Here is an 18,221-nt window from a genome sequence, read left to right on the forward strand (position 1 = left end):
AGGAATGATGTTTCATCCATGGGTTTTCTTGAAGAGTTGATATAATAAATAACTCAAATTTTAATGCATACCTTGATTTATGTAGGTTTTGGGAGAGGAAAAATAATTATTCCTCTTTAATTTCCTAAAAAATGATTACAAGAAAAATAGAGAGGGATGACTTCCATATTAGGAAATTGATAAAATCAGCTATAACTTCCTATGATAAAAAAAGGATATAGGAATTATGACATACTAATAATTCTAACTTCTAGAAAAAAAAAACTAATAATAGAATATACTAAAAATAAAATCTTCCTAAAAATCCAACACTCCCTCAAGTTGGTGCATAGAAATTTATTATCCCCAACTTGCTTACAATGAGCTCAAATTAGGCATGAACAGTCCTTTGGTGAAGATATCCACTATTTGTTGAGCAATAGGGATAAAAGGCATGGAAATAACTCCACAAACAATCTTCTTTTATAAAGTGTCTACCAATCGCCACATGCTTTGTACGATCATGTTGCACTGGATTTTCTGCAAAGCTTATCGCTGCTCTGTTGTCACAGTATAACTTTGTTGACATGCTTATCTGGATCTACAGCTCTTCAAAGATTCTTTTCAACGAAAAAACCTCACATACTCCATCAGTCATAACCTTATGTTCTGTCGTGGCACTATTCCTTGCATTCACATTATATTTCTTACTTCGTCATGCAACCGTGTTTCCCTATACAAAGGTGCAATATCCAGAAGTTGATCTCCTGTCAAATACTGAGCCAACCCAGTCTGCATCAATGAGCGCCTCTATGCTCTTTCGTGTGGTCTTCAGAAAAACTAAATCTTTTTCTAATCTACATTTTAGATTTATGAAAATTCTATTGACTAATTTGAAGTGTTTCTCATAGGGTGAATGAATAAATTGATTTATCAAACTCACACCAAAGGCAATATCTGAACATGAATGTGATAAGTATATCAACTTAACCACAATTTTTTTGTACCTAACTGCATTAATTAGATCACCTTCCTTCCCATATTTTTGAATGGGATCAATAGGAGTGTCTGTAGGTGTACACTCACTCATCCTAGTTTCCTTGAGAAGATCAAAAACATACTTCTGTTTGTAGAGAACAATGTTTTTCTTCGATCAGACAACTTCCATAACGATGAAATACCACAAAAGGTCTAAGTTCTTGGTTTCAAAAATAGATGGTCTTCAAACAGTTCATCTCATATACATCATTTCATGTTAGAATGATATTTAGCATAATTATATTTCCATCATTTGAATGTCTGAATAATATTGTAGAATCCCTCTGCCCTTGAGTACTCCTGACCTTTAACAAATAGTATAAATTTCTCAACCTACGCTCATGGTGACTGCTTCAACCCATATGAGGAATTTTTTAGTTTACACATCTTGTATCAAACTTCTCATTAAATCCTGGAGGTGCATCCATATACACTTCTTCCTCTAAGTCCTTATTGAATAAGACATTTTTTATATCCAACTATTATATAGACTGATCAAGATTAGCTGCTAGTGACAAAAGAACTCATACAGAGTCTAGTTTTGCAACAACAGTGTATGTCTCAAAATAATCAATGTTATAAATCAAAGTTAATCACTTGGCAACTAAGTTGAGCCTTATGTTGTTCTAAAGAACCAAGAAAAAATTATACTTGATTGTAAACACTAATTTGAATCTTATAGTTATTCTACATCTAAGTAGATCAACCAATTCTCATAAGCCATTTATTTCAAGTGTTTTCATCTCCTCAAAAATAACTTCCTTCCACTTAAAAGACTTTCAAAACATCATTTATAGTACTAGGAATCTCCATAAGCGATTATTGTGAGATAAAAACATGAAAAGTGGATGAAAGGTTTTCATATGAGACATAATAGGAAAATAGATATTAGCTATAAAACTTTTTTCCCAATGGGAAGGCTTCAATTATTAGACTTAGAATTCAAACTAGGCTCAAATTAAGGACTAGAAAACTCAGAACTCAAAGATAAAGTGGACTAAACATGAGCTAAATGATTAATGAGGACACTACATGAGTTAGAGAATTTTGGGAATACCCTTACTTTTGAATTGTCCCCTACCATGTAGACAATAACAAACGGTACCACTATCGTAATTTTTTTCCTGTTTAATCTTTGTTATGAACATCATGATATGGCAATGTAGGAACTTAACAAAAAAGACTCGACACACTCTCTCCTAATATAAAATCATTTTAGTTTTCAGGTTGAAAAATCAAGGTTGTGGATATACTATTTTAAGAGTCTTCATTTTGATGAAAATTCCAAAACTCAATAGACAAATCTTTATTTTATTTCCCCTTGAAGATGAGGTAAAAAATGAGGTAATCCAAGAAAAATTTGATATCAATGGTCACAAACATTTTTTTAAAATTTGATCAAAACATTTATACCCCACTTGATTAGGAGCATAATCAACAAACAAATATTATTTGGCTTGGGATTCAAGGTTTACTAGGCTACGAAAGTGAACGAAAGCAATAAACCTAAATATCTTTAGAGATAGAGAAGATAAGAGCAAATTCTATAGAATATTTTTTGTAAAAAGATCAAAAGGTGTTTCAAAATTTAAAAACATACTAGGTGTTCCATTTATGAGAAATTAATAATGACTTCACCCCAAAAATATTTAGCATGTGGTTGGTAAATAGCAATATCTGAGCAACCTCCAATAAGTGCTTGTTGTTTCTTCCAGTTACGTCATTTTATTGTTAAGCGTTGACACAAGAATTTTGATGAATTATTCTTATTTCAGGAAAGAATTGACCCAAAACATTTTTAAAATATTGTTAATCATTATTACTCAGGTAATGTTTGAATATTTATGAAATTGTGTATCATGATTTAAAAATCTTTAAAATTTATTTCCACTTCATATTTTTCTCATTAAATAAACCCAACTGAACCTAATGTGATCATCACTGAAAGTCACAAAACATTTTATTCATAGAATGTATAAAGTTTTTAAAAGGATCACATAAATCCTATGAATCAAAGTAAATAGTATAGTTAATTTGTATATTTATGGAGAAAACGATGCAAGATGGTGTTTAGCAAACTAACAAACTTCACATTGAAACTAAAATAGATTTTTATTCTAAAATAATTTGAGAAATAAGTATTTAGATACTAGCAGAAAGTATGACATAACCTGGTCATAACATAATTTTATTGTGATTAAAAATAAAGATATAATATAAACTAGTACTTTGGCATTGTCTATTTAATTGAAATTCAACATCGAAATAATACAGTCTTCTTTTAGCACTATCAATGCTCCTTCCCGTTGTCAATTCCCTAAACACACAATAAAAAAATATAAGTTAGGTTTGCATTGATGATCAACAAAAATTTTATTAATGGATAATAAGTTACACAATAGCTTAAGAACATGGAGAACATCATGAAGGGTTAACACCAAAGAGAGTTTGAAAGTTCCTATCCCAACAATTACCTAGAGGAAACCATCGATAATTTTGACCTTATTCACTGCAGAGAAAAATAATTTAGAACAAGTCAGGTGATCAGCTGCGCCGAAATCAACGATCCAAGAAGAAAATAAGAAATAAAACCTAATAAAGCATTGACCAAAGAGTTACCCTTCTGTGATAAAGAGCAAGACAAAATAAAACAATTTTGAAGAATGAAATAATTTGTGCAAGTGCTCTAATTACATCTTGGTGAAAGGGCCTCCAATCGAGTTAGCGGACAGCTCCCGAGTTTCTTCCACAGTGGATTGATTAACTCGACCATCACTCTTGACTTTTGATTTTCAATTTGCATGTTTATCATAAAGCTTCCAACATGTCTCCTTCATGTGAAATAATTTTTTACAATACTCGCACCATAATTTTTTTATACCCTTCTTTGTCAGTATCAACATCTTTTGACACGAGACGAGTACTCTTATTTAATATTACAAGACGATTCAGTGTTCCACATCATAATTTTTCTTCTTGGTTTCGCGTCTAGCATCAGAAAATGTTTCTCGAATTTGGGGTGAAGGTTTCCTACCAAAGATTCGATCCGTGACTACTTAAACTCTGATTAAGGCCAACTAAAAACATATAGACTCAATCGTCTTCTTCTCTTCTTACGGCGAGCTTAACATTCAAGTATTCCCAACTGTCATCATAATATTGACCAAACTCCTATAATAATGTTACCAACTCATTGTTATATGTAGTAATATCACTGTCATTTTGCTCAAACTTTCAAAGTTTTCAACTCAAATTTGCAAAGAATTCTCAAAAAATAAATAGAGACCTTGAACAGCCTGCTAAATATCTCGAGCAGTAGGAAGAAATAGATGAGATTTCCCATGGTAGGTTTCATGGAGTTAATGTGCCCTGACATCACCAAAGAATATTCGGACTGTCGTGTTTTCATATTTGGATCGCTGGCAATAGGTTTTGAAATTTTACCGGTTAAATACCTAATTTTGCCTCTCCCGTCGATCACCAATTTTATGGATTGAGCCCACTCGAGATAGTTATCTTTATTCAGTATTATAACTTTAAAGAAAGGTGATAAATTCTGAGGAAAAAATTCAGAAAATACACTTATGACATGGGCTATACGATAAGATGAGGTGGTTTTATAACACTAAAATCAGTCGATGTGGTAGAACAATCAGTCATTCGAACAAATAGGTCATCCTGGTGTTATGCAAAGAAATAACAAAGAGGAGCGATCAGATCTGGAGCCTTGAATCAAATGAAGACAAGAAACTTTGTCGAAGGAATGTTTTCTGAGCAAGCAGATCGTCATGTTCCTCACTGGTTTTGGGTAGGAGCAGAGCAAAGCAAAACTGCTCGAATAGCAGGCTCGCAAACTACCTAGCTGAAGGAAATCCAATCGCAATTTCAAAGGTGATAACCTAGTTCAATACCATTAAGTGTTTGGAAGAAAAAAATATAACTATTCATCTTTAATTACATATAAAACGACTACAAAATGAATAGAAGAAGATGGCTCACATTAGAAAACTAATAAAATAAGTCTTAAATCCCATGATAAAAGAAGAAAACAAACATTATGACATCGATAATTCTAACTTCTAGAAATAAAAAATACTAATATAGATTATACTAAAAGTAAATTATTCCAAAAGATCCAATAATTTATGACCTTATCCTTGGCCTTTTTATTAGAGGTACACCAATTACACCGAAAATCAATAAAAGCCCATTATTAAAGATTTAAATCCATGTACTCAGCAGAAAGATCAAGAACAAATGTATACAAGTCTGCTTTAACCATCCAAGTGATATCAAATTAAGATTATTTATTCCATATGATTGCCAAAATAGGCGATGTGCCTGTTTATCCGAAGAACTTTAGAAATAAAGTATTTTCTATGGAGGGTATTTGACATATTAATTGAATCTTATGGGTTATAATCATAAACAATTTTCAAAAATATTTGAGTTGTTCTAGAAATTATATTATTATATATAAAATCAAAAATAAATAGATGCAAATCTTAACTAATATTCTTACTTATTAAACACCATAGCAAATTACATAACAATTTATTTACACGTTTCATTTTACCATTTGTTTGGGGGAAGAATGCAAATAAAAATATAATTGCATCATAAATAGTTTCCATAACATTTTTCAAAAGTATGAAATAAATCTAGCATCCAAGTCCAAGGCTACTATGGATTATCTCATGTAATCAAATCATTTCTTTTAAAAAAAAATTGTCTACATGAGAAGGATTGTTATTTTTTTTAACAGGGTGAGAAGTGTGCCATTTTCAAAAACCTATCAATGTCCCTAAAACAACATCATTTCTAAAAAAAAGGTCATAGTAACACAAAAGGTAATCCATTGAGAGCTTTTCGCAAGGTCTATGAGGAATTGAGAGAGCAATGTAATTGCCTACTATTTATTTTAGCAGATTTGTAAGTAAGATAATGAGCTAAGAAACATTCAACATCTTTTCTTAGTGAGCAAAAAATTTTTTGATTCTATGAATTTGATGGTTTTATCATTTCCAAAGTATCTTACTACATTCCTAGAATGAACATCAGTGATCTAAAAATCTTAGAAAGACGATTTAAATATGCAAAACTTAGTTTCTCCATAAAGATAGCATGAAATACAGCAAAAAGACTAATAAGAGTTAGGTTTATGCAGGTGATCATGATAAAAGAAGTAATAATTAGGGTGAGCAACATAATCTAGTTAATTTTGAAAAAAAATAGAAATCTATGATTCTAGGGAGGAGATGACTAAGGTTACTTAGAATAAGATATCAATAACTTTCTTCCAAATACTTGGTTTGTGTTTAAGATGAAATACTAGCGTTGGAGAAATTTTAACCTCTTTGCATACTAACAATTGAGTTTAGTTTGAGAGATGATAAAATGTAAAGACAATGCTCAAAATGAAAAACAAAATTATTATAAAATGGGTAATAAATGTTTTAATGATTGAATGTTGATATAAAATTATTGATCACAAATGAACTATTGTTTATTGAATTAATCTATTTTTTTATTAACATAAGCAATGTGATAGTTGTTTTGACTGAGCACTCCAACTATAACTATCCCAGAGGCATCATATAAGACTTCAAAAGGTTTATATAGTCAATCAACTTAAAAATAGGTGCAGAAGTTACGAGGAGTTTTATTTGGCTGAAGGCTTTGGCTGTATTGATTGCCCAAACCAGCTTATTCTTTTTAAAGATGTACGTAACAGGCCATGATCAAGTTAAAATTATAGATAAATCTCTTATAAAATATGATAGCCCATGAAAACTGCTAAAAACAATTAAAGAATTTAGTGTTGGACAAATCATGATTAACTTGATTTAGCGGGATGGGAAAAAGTTCATTAATAGAAACTATCATTCTACAAAAAAGGTATCTTTTTTAAGTGATAATTTTTTTAGGTTGATGCAAAATTTTTAGAGATTTACCTTTCAAATAAAAGTCTGAAATGTCCTAAATGTGACTTTTCATCCATATTACAAATCAAAATAGCATCAAATAAATCATCAAAAATTTTCCTATAAATGGTTCAAGGATTTTGTACATCAATCTAATGGAGGTCATAGGAGCAATGGGCAACCCAAAGAACAAAAGTAACCAATTATATATGTCATCTAATGTCTAAAAGAACTCTTTCATTCACCACCAAGTCCCGTCCTAATTTAATAATAGCCACTCTTAAGATCCATGTTGGAGAAAATGACTGAACCAAAAATAAGATCAATTATATCATCAAATCTAAATATTAGGAACTCATTTGTAATCGTGATCATATTGATGATTCGACCATCTAGGCATATTCTTTAAAATTCATTCTTTTTAAATGAAAGGAGAGCAGAGAAAATACAAAGACTTGAGCATTCTTACAAGAAGGCCTCCTTGAGGAAGTCATTTACCTAATGTTGTAATTCCGCATATTCAATAAGAAGTATTAATGACATAGGTTGGGCAATAGTGAACCTAGGTCAATGAAAAACTAAGTGCCTCTCATTAGGGATAGCTTTATAATGTCAGATCAAATAACTCAGAAAAATAATTAGAGACCACCATAGAGATGTGATTTTCTGAAGTGGTGGGGCTGATATCTTTAGCATGAAAGTGCAGCGTAGAATTTAGGCTAAATTCTTTTTTCAAACTTTCTACTAGTAGTTTTTAAAATAAATCCCAATAGGCGAAGGTAGATCATTAGGAGAGGCTTCCCGGTCTAAGAATGAAGAAGTGGGGGTCAATAAATATAACTTAAAGTTTGGCAATCCTTTTATAGACAGTTATGAATTTCTGGTCCGAAGAGATTTTATGCAAACGAAGTGGCATCTCTCTTGTTATTTAAAAGAGAGAGAATTATATCTTAACATGTACCCTAAGTGCATGTGTTTTCTCAACCATCGAGAATTATATCCCCATCATAGATTTAAATCTACCTTATAAGGTATGGGTTATGCCAATAGGCAGGACATCACAAACCGGGTCCTCGTAACAATTTGTCTTTGTCTGAACTAAGCATACTAAAAAGTCACACGTAGAGAAGTGTGGTTGACCCAACTAACATGAAAGACTAAGGGTAAGTTTCAAGTTTTAGATTGGTCAAGATGATAGAATTAGTGGAAATGAAGTTTTTGCACTACCACCATAAATAACAACTTTACACTTCTTCTAATTACAAGTGGCTATTATTTAAACAATATTACACTTCTAATATTTAATCTTCAACCACCTTGAACAAGCTACAGTCGGAGCACCGCCAACTTTTGGATACAACCCTAAAAGGGAGAAACCAGGATGATGACAGCTGTCTTGAATAAAAACAGGAAACAACAGCCAACCTACTGAAAAAAAAAAATATACTAACAGAATAATTATGAGTAGCTAAAGAGGACCGACTGACTCCTCAACATCAAAAAAAAATCAAACTGGTTCGGTCTGGTCCAGGTACGAATCGACACCGTTTCTCATTGTCCGACTTCCCACATCAAGGTTCATTCACAGGAAAGCATCCCACTCCGCGGCAATTAGGCATTTATCCTAACCATGGTTTATTAGGTTCTACTTTTTCCAAGTTTCGTTGTTAAGATACAAGTTTGATAGATATTAGCATGCCTTATAAGTTTCAACTAATAATTTTATTTTTTCATTAATAATTATCAAAGTTAAACTAGTAAAAATATTCTCCATTTAGAATAACCGCTCTAGGAATTTATTCAGATCATGGATTCATTTAAGAAAACACTGACATTGCCGGCCCTAAGCCCGGATGTTAAAAGTGGAGGGTTGTGTTAGGTAGTTGACAACCAACGTAAAACTTGTCGAAAAAAATCATGACATGAATCCTTTTGTTCATTGTGTAAGTAATAGGGCGTCTCCTGGAAGCGACGCGCTGTATAGCCTAAAAACAGTGAAAAGTGTGCAAGATTCGCTACACTGGCACCCGAGTGTAGTGTCAAATAAGCAAAGGTTCACACATTACGGACGAATGCAGGTAAAGAAGTTAGTTCATTAAACTAATGAAACTAATATTAAAATAATATCTTGGAATATAGAAACTCTCAATGGTAAATTAATTGAACTAGTTGACATTATGATTCATAGAAAAATTAATATCTTATGTATCCACGAAACTAAATGAGTTGGAGAAAAAGCTAAGAAGATTCATAATTTAGGTTTTAAACTTTGGAATTTTGGTAAGAGTTGCACTAGAAATGGTGTAGGTGTAATTATAAATAAGAGTTTGAAAGATAATGTTATAAAAATTATTAAAGTTGGAGATAGAATTATAGCGCTTAAGATTATCATTGATATTAAGATTTTTAATATTATAAGTACTTATGCTCCTCAAGTAGGTTTAGATATAGAGTATAAAGATAAATTCTGGAATGATAAAGATAAATTCTGGAATGATCTGGAATGACTTAGAAGACTTAATAAAAATGATACCTCCTAAAGAAAAAAATTTTATTTGAAGAGATTTAAATGGACATGTCGGTAGAGTTGTAGAAGATTTCAGAAATACTAATTGTGGCTACGGTTTTGGAGTAACTAATTAAAAATGTAGAGCTATTTTAGATTTTGCTTTAGCATGTGATTTTTTTATTACTAATATTTTATTCAAGGAAAGAGATGAGCATTTTATTACTTATAAGAGTGTATCTAATAAAATACAAATTGATTATTTTTTTATGAGAAGAAGAGATCATCGAGATTGTAAAGATTATAGGGTCATTCTAAGTGAGGATTTAAGTACCCAACATCATTTATTAGTTCTAAATTTTAAGATGAAGAGTTGTAAAATAAAGAATATTATGACTTATTATCATAAAATTAGATGGGAGAACCTAAAAGACAAATAAAAATATTTTTATGAGTAAAATTCAAGATTTCAAAATTTTGGATTTTCATGATTTCATTCAAGAAGCAAATGTATGTGCGATAAAGTAACAACACTATTAAACAAGTAGCAAAATATATGCCTGAAGATCAAAAGAAAAAATTTTTATGAATAAAAAAGTTGGTGGTGGAATAATAATGTGCAAGAAAAGATAAAATATAAGAAGTTATGTTATAAAAATTGGTTTAAATATAAAAGCTTAGAGAATTGGAAAAAATATCAAACGGCCCGCAGGGAGTCTAAAAGAACTATCTTTGACGCTAAAAATTCAGTTTTTAATGATCTAAATAATAAGATAGATACTAAAGAGGGTGAAAATTATATGTATAAACTAGCCAAACAAAGAGAAAAGAAAAGATTTAACTCGAGTAAAGTGTATTAAAGATGAAAATCAAAAAGTTTTCTTAGAAAAAGATATTCAACATAGATGGGTGCGTTATTTTGATAAATTTTTTAATAAAGTTTCTAAAAATACGATCGACTTTAGTGATCTTAATATCGTGAGTAATAATAAAATGTTTCATTTTTACCGTCGCATTAGTAAAAAAGAAGTTGAGGAGGCTTTAAAGAAAACCAAGGGCGAAAAGTCTATAGGACCTGATGATATCCCAATTGAAGTGTGGAAATATTTATGAGATTTAGAAGTTTCTTGGCTTACTAAACTCTTTAATATTATTTTAAAAACTAAAAAGAAGTCTGAGTAGAGGAAGAGTATTTTGGTCCCCATTTTTAAGAATAAAGGGGATACACAAGAGTGTGCAAATTATAGAGGAATTAAGTTGATGTGTCATACTTTAAAGTTATGGGGTGGGTAATTGAACATAAGTTAAGACATATTACAATGAATTCTCATAATCAATTTGGATTTATGTTGAGCAGATCTACTATGGAAGCTATACATTTATTGAGAGGTTTTATGGAGAAGTTCAGATAAAATAAGGAGAATCTACATTTGATTTTTATTAATTTAGAAAAAGCTTCAGATAAAATTCCAAGAAATATCCTTTGGAGAGTTCTTAAGAAGAAAGGTGTTGATATGACTTATATTCAAGTCATTAATGCTTGATTTTTATGTATACTAGAGCTATTACTAGTGTTCGAACTGAAGGAGGATTGACCAAATATTTTTCTATTTCTGTTGAATTACATCAGAGATCGGCTTTAAGCCCATATCTTTTTGCTTTAGTTATGGATGGTCTTATTGGACATCTACAGGAGGATGTACATTGTTGTATGTTTTTTCCTGATTATATACTTCTCGTGGATAAGAAGAGAGAAAAAGCCCAGGAAAAACTTGAATTATGGAGGTCTACATTGGAGTTTAAAGGCCTTCATTTAAGTAGATCTGAAACTGAATACATGGAATGCAATTTTAGTAGTAGTAGCTCTAGTAATAGAAGTGTGACTTTGGGTGATCAAATTATTAAAAGATGTTAATGATTTAAATATCTTGGGTCTGTTGTTCAAAGCGATGGTGATATAGATGGGAATGTTAATAGTAGAATTTAAGTTGGTTGGTTGAAGTGGAGGAATGCTTCGGGCATATTGTGTGATAGAAAAGTAATGCTTGGACTGAAAGGAAAATTTTATAAGACAGTGGCGAGACATGGAATACTTTATGGCATTGATGTTGGCCTTTAAAAGAGAAGAATAATAATAAGTTAAGTGTTGCCAATATGAGAATTATTAGGTGGATGAGTGGCTTTATACATAGAGACAAAATGCAAAATGAATATATTTTAGAAGGACAAAATTAGAGAAAGTAATCTTAGATGGTTTTGTCTCATTAAACGTCAATCATCTGATGATCTAACTAGGAGAGTACATTTTTTAGATTCAACTTATGTAAAAATAGGCGGATTTAAACCTAGGCAGACTTGGGATTATTGTACAAAAATAATCTTAATTTACTAGAATTAAATGAAAATATGATGCTACATTTGGTGCAATAGAGAAAAAGGATTCATGTAGACGACCCCATGTAGTGGGATTAAGGTTTTCATGTTGTTGTTGTTGTTGTACAAATTAAACCCTTACATGACTCCAATTTATTTTAGAGCAAAGATTAGCAAGAACACTAAAATCTTAACTAGGTTTGAAGTCAATGAACAGTATCTTCTAAACAGGTTACCCCTAGGTTTAGGTTAGTGGTGTTTTGAGCCTAACTGTTAAGTTTTATAGCTGATCCTAAAGTGATTGGTACATATTTTACTACTCATTATATATATATATATATATATATATGAGTAGTATTTTTAAAAAAATAAATTACACAAAAAAGTTAAAAAGGGTACATATAAAGATCAAAAAAGCCTAAAACCAGGGCGCTAAAAAATGGTCCATTAGACTCCTGAGCTCGAATAGATCTTCATTCTTCTTATTCCTCCTGGAAGTATAAATCTGTCATTCTTCATCCGAAAAGTCAATCCGATGAGATGGTAGAGTTGTAACAGAAGCATTACCAACTGTAATACCCATAATAGGTTCTAGTATATATGAACTATGAGTTGCCTCTACACCAGATACTTCCTGAAGATAGGGAGCTGCGAGGTTCTCTTGATTATCGGTCTGAAATCTATCATTTGTAGGTAATGATCCTTCAGTATTATTTTCTATGGAGTTTGAAGGTGCCAGCATCACATCAATGGCAGAAACAATAACAGCAGTGTCGGGGGGAGTCCACAGGGGCAACAGACGCCTCTTGTCTGGTAGTATCTCCCTCAGGTGAAACTAAAATATCCAAAGCAATGGGGTTAGACCATCCTTATCCACTTGAACCTTGGATTTCAAATTAGGATGGAGCTTGTGGCGTTTATCAAGGATATGCCCAAACATCTTTCAATGGGTACAATATGGAGGTTTGTGTTCCATGATGATTTGTTGCCAATATCCAATATGAGTTGTGCCCATCCAGACTTCAGTAACATCAGGTAATATAATATCCATTTCCACAAGTATTCTAGCCATAGAAGATTTGGTTAGATTGAAAGTGGATAGATCTAGCTTCATATGGTCCCCAAGAATGGCCCCAATGGAGTAGAGAACCTGATGATGAAAGAAGTGCAGCATGAGACCAAGTAGACTAAACCATACCGGTACAGTGAGAATCATGATTAGGGTAGAAATCAGGAGACCAGTGGAGTAACTTCATTAATTTGTCCGCGATATTAAGATATTTCTTGGAGAAAATCCGGATGTAGTCTTCAGCCACAGTTAGTTGAATCAACATGTCTCTCATCCATGATTCATACTTTTCACTTGCCTACTAGTTTAAGATCATCAACACTCCTTCTGATAACTTCCACAGGTGGATGCCCCCACCAAAATTTCCCAATAAGAGCAAACTTGAATTTCTCCGTCAGAGAAATAGAATGTTTTTCCACATTTTCTACTTCCATTTTTAACAAAAGGGCAATCAACTTACCATCACGAAAATCCTTATAGCTTGAGGGGAAGACAACCGTCGACTCCACCTGAACGTTAAACACCAAGTGGGCAAATGAGGCTTTGTCAGGTTCAACGAAAGAAGAAGGGAACGCCATCAAAGCAGTGAGATCCACCTGCTGAAAGGATGTCGGCTTACTCGCGTTGCGAGGTCCCCTACACGCAGATGAACCGAAGTTGTTGGGCAGGGAGAGGCGCCATCAGAGCAGGGAGATCAATCGGTGTTCACCTGCTGCGAGACGAAACGAAGCTGTCGGGCAGGGAGAGGCGCAGCATCTAGACAGAAGAGTACGAGGGAACTTTCTGTCAGGTACTTTGACAGAGGCGTCGTTGAGCAATGAATGTGATGAGGTCGGCGTGCAAAGTAGAAGCGGCGTCGAAATCGACAGACGCGAACGTGTGAAGCAGTCGGCGTCGAAACAGAGCGCGAGTCGACGACGATGGAGAAGACGCAGAAGACGAAGCCGGAGAAATTGCAGCGAGGAAAGTAGAGAAAATTGATGCGAATCGCCGTAACAGTTGCTAGGGTTTGTCAGGAATCGAAACCCTAGCAGAGCTGATAGCGGGAGAAAACGACGCCATTCCCCCTTATATATATATATATATATATTATTAGGTCCAAGTTGCTAATTTTCTTTTTTCTTTCTTTTTTTTCATTTTTTTTATTAGGTCCAAGTTGCTAATTTTCTTTTTTCTTTCTTTTTTTTCTTTTTTTTTATTAGGTCCAAGTTGCTAATTTTATTTTAAAATTTATTGAATTCATATAAACTGGCAGTTTTCATCAATAGCACCTTGACCTTAACTTTAACTTCTTTGGAACACTAGCTATGACACCAATGTAATGTAGGGTCTATGGACCTTTTAATGGTGAAGGCAACCATTTGATTGATAACTTTTTAAGCAGTGGTATAGTTAGGTAGTGAGAAAAGAGGTGACAAATAAAAGTTAAGAAAAATTTGATCTATTTATGGTTTTAAAGGGTAAATTTTTTTTGAAGAAAGGGATAAAAAAGTTTAGATCAGAGATTTTAGAGGTTAAACAACTAATGATGGTGTATTTATGGGTTTTAAATCAGTTATATAAAATTGTGAATTTTTTCATTTTGAAACTTACAACAACAAATTGTCTCTCTAAAAAAAACACTTAATAAAAGTATCTTCGAGTTAATGAGGACTTGAGGCATTGGAATGAAGAGTTGATTATGAGGGAATGTTTGCAAGAGTTTTCAAGGAGACAATGATATCTTGAGATTGAGAAAGAAAACGTTTTTTGCATATGAGTGAGAAATTAAGTTGGGAAAGAAATTCTCTCAAAAAAGTGCGTTTTAACACACTTTTATCCCTGAATTTTAATGACTTCCTTGAAAGATATAATTCATGTTACTACAAGGTAATCAAAAGTTAACAGCTAAAAACACCTTGACTTTTTAGACTAGGAACCACAACAGACCAATGTTAGAATTTTAGGAAGATTTTAATCTCAGTATCTTCTATTTTAGTACTTCCTATTTTTACAATTTAGAATTATTGATATGCAATAATTCCTATTTTAATCTTTTTATCACGGGAGTTATGCCTAATTATTGATTTTTCTAATGTAAGAGTCATTCCACTCGATTTAGCTTGTAATCATCTCCTATAGAATTGAAGAGGAATAATTATTTTTCCCTTGCAAAACTTACATGGTATCAAAGGCGACTATCGTCGGCAAAACTACAATAGAATCCTGTCGTCATCCGTAGGTTCTGCCCTTGCTAGAAGCCTTCACTTCACTCCTGCCTTTCCCAAGTAAGCCCAATATCATCAGCTTCCTGACCAAACCCTCGCGATACAATTGCAATTAGAGCTAGCCAGAAGGCAATGACTGGCTCGCGAAGTTCAGAGACTCGTGATACAGTCACGATTAAAGCGAGCTGGGAAGGCAATATTAGATCGATGCGTGCAGAGACTCGTGATACAGTCATGATTAGAGCTAGTTGAGAAGGCCACAACTGGATCACAGCATTCAAAGACTGGCATTGCCTGTCCTTCCTCTAGCTTCGATAGCAGACTTGAAACAGTGCAAGCCAAGCCCATATTCGAACGAGAGCGTGTTTCTTTTTTTCCCTCGAGATACCAACTAAAAGTGTGATGCTCTTCTCAAATTTTGATGATGTCTTACAAATCAGCAATGATGATGGGAGTTTAAACAAATTTTATCACATTAACAGGTTCCAGTAATTTTGAAACCACCTAACCATAACCAACATCTCCTCTCATGGTTGTATCGGCTGAGTACTTTCCTCAGAATTTATCACATTAGCTCACAAATATAAAATTTAATAGACACAACTACATTGAGTGGGCTCAATCCGTAAAATTGGCGGTTGAAGGGAGAGGCAAAATTGGGTATTTAACTTGAGAAATTTCAGAACTTAATGCTAGCGATCCAAATCCAAAAAAGTGGCCATCCGAAAAACTCTCTGGTTATGGCATGACTCATCAACTCTATAGAATCTATCATCAAAAAGTCTCAACCGTTCCTTCCCACTGCTCAAGATATCTTGGAGGTCATTCGAGATGTCTATTCTAACTTGAAAACTTCATTACTACTTTTTGAGTTGAAAATTCAATTTTGAAAATCCAAACAAAAATAATTATGATGTTACTACATATTGCAATGAGTTGGTAACATTATAGCAGAAGTTTGATCAATATTATAATGATATTTTGGAGAATTCGAATGATTATGTTTGCCACAACAAAAAAGAGTAAAACGATGGAGTCTATATGTTCTTAGCTGACCTTAATCGGACTTCAGACAAAGTCCAAGGTCGAATCCATAATAGGAAACCTCTACCCTTGATTCGAGGAATTTTTTTAAGTTAGATGTGAAATGTTCAGAAGAAAGATTATGTTGTGAAATACCAAGTCATTTTATAATAATGAACAAAAGAGTTCAGCTCTTATCAAGTGGAGTTGATACCGACAAAGAAGGGCGTAAGAAATAATAGTGCGATCATTGAAAAATATCATGACGCATGAATGAGACATGTTGAAAGCTTCATGGTAAACATGCTAATTAGAAATCAAAATCCAAACATGAAGGTCAAGCTTATCAAGCCATAGCGAAAGAAACGCGAGAGCCTCCAACTAACTCGAATGCAGTCCCTTTCAACAAGAAGCAATCAGAGCACCTGGAAAAATTATTTCAATCTCCAAAATTATCATTGAATCTATCTTGTTCCTTAGTATAGAAGGGCAACACTTAGTCATTAATTTATTAGGTGTTATTGCTAGTTTTTCTCACACTGCATATTTGATTCTAGCACAACAAATCACATGACTTGGTAATCAAGATTATTTTCCTTCTATAGACTTTGAGCAGATGATAAAAATATCAAAACTATCAATAGTTCCCTCTCAACAATTGTCGAGATAGGAATTATCAAATTCTCCTCGTGGTTAACTCTTTGTGATGTTCTCTACATTTCTGATCTATCATGTAACTTCTGTACATTAGTAAAATTATTACTAATCATCAGTGTAAAGCTAATCTCTATTCTTCTTAATATGAGTCTCAAGAATTAACCATGGGGAGGATAATTGGCAGCGCTAAGAAAAAAAATATACTAAAAGTTTGATGATGGAATTTACTCGAATAGATAATGTTAAAGTACTAGTTTAAATTTTATTTTATTTCTAAAGACAATGATATTATGTTATAGCATTATAGGTTTGGTCATCAAAATTTTCAGTACTAAAATGCTTGTTTCCCAAATTATTTTAGAATTAAAATTTATCTTTGTTTTAACGTGAAATTTTTCAGTTTGTTAACATCTTAGTGCTTCATTTTCTCCACAAATATAGAGTAAATTACACCATTTGTTCTTAATTCATAGAGATATTTGGGGCCATTGTAAAAACCTTACACATTATGCGATTAAATGGTACATGGCTTTCATTATGATCACGCTAGGTTATGCTGAGTTTCTTTAATGAAAGAAAAATCTGAAGTGAAAATAATTTTCAAAAAATTTTGCATTATAAAAAAATTCAAAAAATTATTCAAATATTACAAAGTGATAATAAGAGTATTTCAAAAATATTTGAGATCAATTTTTTCTCAAAAAAAATTATTAAAGCTCGTGTCAGCACTCCACAACAAAATGACGAGGTTGAATGAAAACACAAACTTATTGGAGATAGCTCGAGCATTGTTATTTACCAAACAAGTGCCTAAACATCTTTGGGCTGAAGTTGTTTTTACTGCTACATTTCTCATAAATAGAACACTCAATAAAAATTTAAACTTGAAATAACTTTTGATGTTTTTCAAAAAAAAAAAAATTCAAAGAAGCGGCTCTCATCTTCCCTACCTCTAAAGATATTTAGGCGTACTGTTTTCATTCATATTCATAATCAAAGAAAACTTGAACACCAAGCCAAAAAATGTGAGTTTGTTAGTTATGCTCCTAACTAAAAGGGGTATAAATACTTGGATCTCAATTCTACAAAAATGTTGGTTACCTTGGATATCACTTTTTTTGGATTACAATCTTTTTTTCACCTCATCTTCAAAGAAGTGAACAAAATAAAAATTTTCCTACTGAGTTTCAGAATTTCCTTTAAATCCAAAACTCCCAAAATAGTACTTTTCATTCTTAATTGTTCAACCTGAAAACCTAAGCGATATTATAAAATGAGAATGTGTCAAGCATTTCAGATACTGAAGCACGTACAATGATAGTAGTACGGTTTGATATTGTCTCCTGGTGGCAGAGCACAACTCAAAAGAAAAGGTCTATAAGAATTCTTTGCATTGCCCAGAATCTGCGAACTTGTCAGGTAATGTCCTCACAAATTCTTTACCA

The 18,221-nt window shown here is 32.6% G+C and overlaps 1 protein-coding gene across 5 annotated transcripts in view; it reads right to left on the bottom strand.

Moving 5' to 3' along the window:
- Positions 1-18,221, bottom strand: part of LOC110039227 (increased DNA methylation 1-like) — a 68,058-nt gene that overhangs the window by 7,914 nt on the left and 41,923 nt on the right. Inside the window, exons 8-9 of one of the 5 annotated variants that reach the window (XM_020744224.1) lie at positions 3,492-3,526; positions 3,301-3,334 (exon numbers count right to left, since the gene is read on the bottom strand). The exons of 3 other annotated variants lie outside the window; for them this stretch is intronic. In XM_020744224.1, the coding sequence (XP_020599883.1) occupies positions 3,524-3,526 (3 nt within the window). In that variant the 3' untranslated portion in view covers positions 3,301-3,334; positions 3,492-3,523. Of the gene's footprint in view, positions 1-3,215; positions 3,335-3,491; positions 3,527-18,221 lie in introns of those variants that run through there. One more of the 5 variants, XM_020744223.1, reaches the window with a different exon arrangement.

Source organism: Phalaenopsis equestris, unplaced genomic scaffold, assembly GCF_001263595.1.
Source record: "Phalaenopsis equestris unplaced genomic scaffold, ASM126359v1 Scaffold235881, whole genome shotgun sequence".
Classification (NCBI taxonomy): domain Eukaryota; kingdom Viridiplantae; phylum Streptophyta; class Magnoliopsida; order Asparagales; family Orchidaceae; genus Phalaenopsis; species Phalaenopsis equestris.